Source organism: Musa acuminata, chromosome BXJ2-4 (assembly GCF_036884655.1).
Source record: "Musa acuminata AAA Group cultivar baxijiao chromosome BXJ2-4, Cavendish_Baxijiao_AAA, whole genome shotgun sequence".
NCBI lineage: Eukaryota > Viridiplantae > Streptophyta > Magnoliopsida > Zingiberales > Musaceae > Musa > Musa acuminata.
Window position 1 is genome coordinate 10,936,543 of NC_088341.1, and position 6,000 is coordinate 10,942,542.

Sequence of the window (6,000 nt, forward strand, 5' to 3'; positions counted from 1 at the left end):
ACTTTGGTACGATAGCCATCCTCCTGATTCGGAGATTTTGGTCTCTATGGGTGTAAAAGACTTCTTTATTAATACAGCTTAATTATGCTTTTTGAGAAAAAAAAAGCATATAGCATTATTTCGATAATTTTTCACCCTAATACTTCTTATTCCCATTGTCTTAGAATTACCAACTTATGGTTTTTTTTAAAGAGTATTTCATGCATCATATGATATCAGTACACGATTTTTTAGAGCTGACCATCATTAGATTTCCTAAAAAAAGTAAATTTATGATTTTTAATAACTTATGGCATCATTTGCTCAAAGACAGGGGTATGTATCGAGGCTCCAATTTCTTTTCCCTTTAAGCATCAACAGCATGTTCCAACTGTCTACGAAAAATAATAAGCAACATGCCACTATTTGTTTGTGTATATTTAATTGCAATTCAATCATAGTAATCAATTCAGTAGAGATTTCTAACTAAGCCCGCTCAAAATGGGCCGGGTTCGGTCCGGAAGAATTATAGTAGGCCCCATAGGGCTTCGCGCCAAAAGGCGCGAAACGGCGAGACGGCCTCCCAAAAATATTTCGAAGCACTCCACATGGTTTCACAAAAAAACCGCGGTAAAAGCACTCCAAAGCCTCTTCCCGCCATATACGATCGATTCGCCGGGTAATAAAAGAGGATTCCCCATCTCCCTCTCCCTTCATTTCCCCCTTCCCCTCTTCTCTCGTCTTCCCCCAAATCTCTGCTGCTTCCCACCATTGTCCATCAGAGGATCTCCATGGCGTCGGATCAAGTGGAAATGAGGAAGTCGGTGACGCCAGGAGCGATCTCGATGCTCCTCTCCAACTCGTCTCCTGATTCGCCCTCCGACATCCCGGAGATCATCGTACAGGTCGTCGATCTCAAGCCCATCGGCAGCAGCAGCACCCGCTTCACGTCGGTGCTTCCTCTCTGTCTTCTTCTTGTGGATCGCTTCTCTCAATTACAGATTTGTTTTCTTCTCTTCATTATTTTCTTGGAAATGAAACATCTGCCTCTCCGTTGTTTGTTTTTATGCTAGACTATAACTTTCTGCCGGATCTTTGAGAGAAGAACCATGTTCGTGTTATACATGTTGCATCTTTTTGGCCATTATCAAGCGATTCAAATTAGCTTCTTAGATCTGTTCATGGTTGTGTGGACCAAAATTATTGGTTCCCCGTATGGTCTCCTTAAGAATCTTAAGGAAACTGCCGTCTTCAGAAGCTAATTATATTTTTGATGGCAGATTTATGGCTAGTGATGGGAAGATGAAGCTGAAAGCCATGCTTCCAACTCATTTTTCTTCAGAAATCAATTCCGGCAAACTCCAGAACCTTGGCCTCATCCGCATTCTTGATTACACTTGCAACTCCATTCCAAATCAACCTGAAAAGTAAGTGCAAATGATCGCAAAATTTGTTTACCCTTAATCGGAAGAACCTTGATGGCCAAGGGCTAATCTTGATTGACGCGCTTCCAGGGCTTTGATTGTGACAAAATGTGAAATAGTCTGCCCCTCACTTGATATGGAGATTAAAAGTGATGTGAAGAAGGAAGAGACGGGAATAATCCTGAAACCTAAGCAAGAGGCACTGATCAAAAGTGATGCGAAGAAAGAGGAACTTGGAATGAGTTTGAAGCCCAAGCAAGAGATGGTGACTAAGTCTGCTGTTCAAATTGTTCGTGAGCAGCATGGGAAGTAAGTGTCATTTGTGCTATCTGATATGTAATGGGTATATTTGTTGATTCATTCACGCTCGCTATGCGTATTCTTAGTAATATTGTCATGTACATCACCTTTTGGAATCCAACTGCAAAGTGATTTTGTTACTAAATCTCGTGCAGTGCTGCTCCTGCTGCACGACTGGCAATGACAAGAAGAGTGCATCCTCTTGCCTCTTTAAATCCGTATCAGGGAAATTGGACCATAAAGGTTCGACTCACAAACAAAGGCAATTTGAGGTCATATAGGAATGCCAGAGGAGAAGGCCATGTCTTCAATGTGGAGTTGACGGATGAAGATGTAAGCCTGCTTTCTATATATATACCTAGTGCCATGTTAAATTTCTACGTTGCTTTCTTTAATTGCTTATTGTTAAACTATGCTAAATTCGTTTTCAGGGTACCCAAATTCAAGCTACCATGTTTAATGAAGCGGCAACAAAATTTTATCCTAAATTTGAGTTAGGCAAAGTCTACTATATCTCAAAAGGTTCTCTCAGGGTTGCAAACAAGCAGTTTAAGACCGTGCAAAATGATTACGAGATGACCCTGAATGAGAACTCCATAGTTGAAGAGGTCGAAGGGGAGGCGTTCGTCCCCGAAACCAAGTACAACTTTGTCAGGATCGATAGGTTGGGAGCTTATGTTAATGGCAGGGAGCTTGTAGGTAAAACTAGATGTGCTTTTACTGGGATCGTTTGTGAGAATATTGTTTAGTAGCCCCCCCCATGAAATCCTTGTTTCTTTTATATGCAGACTTGATTGGCATTGTTCAGAATGTTTCATCGACTTTAAGCATCCGGAGGAAAAGCAACAATGACACCATTCCCAAGCGCGATATCACGATTGCTGATGATTCGTATGTTAAGCGTGTCTGATTTATTTTCATTTCTACTTCCATGTCTGATTCAACCATATTTACATTTGATGAGCTTTCAACCGATTTTGTTGCAGGAATAAAACTGTTAATGTCTCTCTTTGGAATGATCTCGCAACTGATGTTGGTCAGCAGTTGCTAGACATGGTTGATACCTCTCCGGTTGTAGCTATAAAATGCCTTAAAGTAGGAGATTTCCAAGGTACTCCGCGTTCTTAATAACTCCGTTTTTGTCGAGTTTTGAAAGAGGAATGCAAAATGTCAATGTATTACCATATTCATAATTTTGAGTGCATGTCGTAGGCGTGTCTTTATCAACTTTAAGCAGAAGCACAGTGGTGATCAATCCAGACTTACCTGAAACAAAGAAGCTGAGATCCTGGTGAGATTCTTGGCTTCCAAATGTATACTGTCAGCTTGCGAATGTAACTACTTTCTTGCTGTGATTCGACAGGTATGATTCAGAAGGGAAAGGCACTTCAATGGCATCCATTGGTTCAAACTTGATCTCCCCTAACTCGAAGACTGGATCGAGGTCCATGTATTCTGATAGGGTCTTCCTTTCTCAAATAACAGACGATCCAACTCTGGGTCAAGATAAGGTACGAACTGATGAATTTGCCAACAAAAAAATAATTAATGAGCTGTGTAACATCATCATTTCCCGGTTCTTCTGAACTACTTCGTGGACAGCCTGCCTTCTTCAGCATAAACGTCTACGTAAGTTTCATCAAGCCTGATCAGACAATGTGGTACCGAGCATGCAAGACATGCAACAAGAAGGTTACCGAAGCTGTTGGCTCTGGGTACTGGTGTGAATCGTGCCAGAAGAACGATGATCAGTGCTCCTTAAGGTAACAATATACAGCCTAGAAGAAAGAGAAGCAAGCATGCATTAGCTCTCACACTTCCTAATGTCCAATTGTGCCTGTACAGATATATAATGGTGGTAAAGGTCTCGGATCCTTCAGGTGAAGCCTGGCTTTCGGTTTTCAATGAGCCGGCAGAGAAAATCATGGGATGCTCTGCTGATGAGCTTGACAGGGTAAAAACAGAGGTAACTACTTCCGAAAGTACAACCAGTAAGATCCGTTGCTTGTTCTTGATCCATGGCTCAGTCATCTTTGTTCCCTTGTTGATGTGTGCAGGAAGGTGACGAGAAATACCAACTCAAACTGAAAGAAGCAACATGGGTTCCGCACCTGTTCCGGGTCAGCGTTGCATACACCGAGTTCATGAATGACAGGAGGCAGAGGATAACGGTCAGGGCTGAGGCTCCTGTGGACTGCGCAGCTGAGTCGAGCTACCTTTTGGAAGAGATCCACAAGTTGTCCGTCTCTTAAACATCTTGTTCTATTGCGTTCCTTTTTTTGACCAAATCTTAGCAGCTGGCGTTGTTCCTCCATGGAAGAATGCTAATTGCTTGCTAGTATTGACTGGATGTAATATATGCTCTGCTGTTCCATTACCTCTGAAATAGTACCAACAAATTGGTTCTCGTCTTGTTTATGCATATCCCCCCACAGTTGCAGCTTCTGCAGGATTCGGCCTCCTCGAGCTACTAGCTACAGCTAAGAACACGTACACCCGAACGCATCTCTTGGTATTATGTTTTCTTCTTTTCTGTGACGATCGAAGTCCATGGTCACAACAAGGAGAATGGGGAGGAGTTGACGACGATGTGGCGGAGGGGATTGGTGACGTCGTGGCCACCGGCGTGCTTGACGAACTCGGCAGGGGTGAGAAAGCTGCCATGGCACACGCACACTATTCTCACCTCTTCCCCCTTCCTGTACTTGTACAGGAAGCCTTCGATCCTCCTCCCGTTGGGCCCATCGCCTCTGGTAGACACGAATGGCATCTTCTCCATCATCTTCCTCTCCATCTCCTTTATCCCATTTGCTCTTACAGCAACTTGCTTGGTTGGTGTTTCATTGCGCACCGAGTGGATCATGGAGGAGTTCTTCGTTTCTGTCATGCCAAACCCTGTGCAAAATACATATACTGTAACTACATGCTAAGTAAAAAGGAAAAGAATTCAGTCGTAGGCAATTGATGAAACGCGTATAACGCGAAAAAAGAATAACCAAGGTAGTCAACGTGGATTCAATACCTTGCGGTGCCCGGTTGCCCAAGGCACACGCGCCGGCGGTGCTGCTCCCCTGCGATCCAAGAGATCCATGTGAGATCGGCGGAAAGTTCCCAGGCACGTCCACAGGCCGAGCAGCCGCCCTTTTCGACCCACCCACCGTCCAAGCCGGCAGACCTGGAGGAGTAACCCCATTTCTTGCGCCTGCGACATGGTCCGCCGCCGCCGCTGCCATCGAACCCGTCACTTCCTCGTCTGGTTTTTCCCCAGCCTTTGCCGCCCCCGACCTGATCGAATTCCTTCTCTCTAATCTCTTCCGCTTCGCCTCCAACCTCTTGAAGCTCTGCATCTCCTTCCGCTTCCGCCGGTCCTCCTCAGTCTCCGTAGGCAGCGAGCTCGTCCTCGTCAGGGCGGCAGTCGGGACGACCGGGAACTCGGGTTCCCACGGAAGCGACGTGAAGGACGCGATCGACGACGAGCGGACCAGCTTCTTCCCCTTGGGGTCCGCGCCGAAGCACCCACCGAGGGAGAGCCCGAGGCTAAGCTCGATCTCATCGGAGTCCCCTTCCGTCACCTCCGTCGTCTCGTCTCCGTATCCATTCCCAACGAATCGCCGCAAAAAATCTCTCGCGGATCGTTCCATTCCCAATAACAGCCGCTCTGTTCCCCCCTTCGCTGCCTCGCCCTCCATCACAGGATCCGCAAGGAACCAAGAAACCGAAGAAAGGAACAAAGGAAATGAAAACTACCAAAACTGCATCAAAGAGTGAACGATCGTTCACAGGTTTGGTCTTTCCACCGACACGTTCAACATCCAGTCGGTGTGTTCGCGTTTGACTCAAGATCTTGTGAGCAAATCGACGAAAGAAACGCGAAATTAGAGCACCGGGGAGGAGAAGAAAACAGGGAATATGGTGGGGGCGGGGGGGTTTTTCGCTTCAGGAAGCTAACGAGAGCGGTCCGCAACGCACAGTTGCGAGCGGAATCGAGGAGGAAGCCATTAAAGATCTGACGACGAATGAGAGAGAGGACGCGGGGGAAGGGGACGAGGGCGACCGCTCGCTCCGCCTTCAGTGTTCCCGGACCTTTTTTTGGAGCTTCCCCAAAACGCCCTCCACGTAGCGATGGGCCCTTAACGCGACACTTGTCCAACTTGTGCTGGCCCAACCCACACGTGGCGAGGAAAGGATGGGGGTGGGGTTGTCGCGACACAAGCGGCGGGACTCTTCGGGCTCGGTGGGGACCCGTCAGGCGACACGTTTCGATCGGAGAAAAGACGTGGCTTCGTAGACACGTGTC

General features: G+C 46.4%; 2 protein-coding genes across 2 annotated transcripts; one reads left to right on the forward strand and one right to left on the reverse strand.

Moving 5' to 3' along the window:
- The first annotated feature begins 678 nt into the window (after positions 1-678).
- Positions 679-4,111, forward strand: LOC103981427 (replication protein A 70 kDa DNA-binding subunit B). The gene is made up of 12 exons (XM_009398159.3): positions 679-928; positions 1,260-1,406; positions 1,494-1,712; positions 1,859-2,036; positions 2,135-2,402; positions 2,492-2,594; positions 2,690-2,814; positions 2,916-2,994; positions 3,067-3,214; positions 3,306-3,466; positions 3,549-3,669; positions 3,761-4,111. The coding sequence occupies exons 1-12, from the start codon at positions 771-773 to the stop codon at positions 3,953-3,955; spliced, it is 1,902 nt and encodes a 633-aa protein (XP_009396434.2). The 5' UTR covers positions 679-770; the 3' UTR covers positions 3,956-4,111.
- LOC135609996 (ninja-family protein 6-like) lies at positions 3,483-5,774 on the reverse strand. Its single transcript, XM_065103882.1, has 2 exons — positions 4,726-5,774; positions 3,483-4,598 (listed from the first exon to the last, which is right to left on the reverse strand). The coding sequence occupies exons 1-2, from the start codon at positions 5,390-5,392 to the stop codon at positions 4,258-4,260; spliced, it is 1,008 nt and encodes a 335-aa protein (XP_064959954.1). The 5' UTR covers positions 5,393-5,774; the 3' UTR covers positions 3,483-4,257.
- Between the last annotated feature and the right edge of the window lie 226 nt (positions 5,775-6,000).

Bases quoted from the DNA above. Each gene is read 5' to 3' on its own strand.
- LOC103981427 (XM_009398159.3), top strand. From the start codon at position 771: ATGGCGTCGGATCAAGTGGAAATGAGGAAGTCGGTGACGCCAGGAGCG. The intron at 2,995-3,066 runs GTGAGATTCTTG...GTGATTCGACAG, and splicing joins ACAAAGAAGCTGAGATCCTG to GTATGATTCAGAAGGGAAAG. The intron at 3,467-3,548 runs GTAACAATATAC...GTGCCTGTACAG, and splicing joins GATGATCAGTGCTCCTTAAG to ATATATAATGGTGGTAAAGG.
- LOC135609996 (XM_065103882.1), bottom strand. From the start codon at position 5,392: ATGGAGGGCGAGGCAGCGAAGGGGGGAACAGAGCGGCTGTTATTGGGA. The intron at 4,599-4,725 runs GTATTGAATCCA...TATTTTGCACAG, and splicing joins GGGCAACCGGGCACCGCAAG to GGTTTGGCATGACAGAAACG.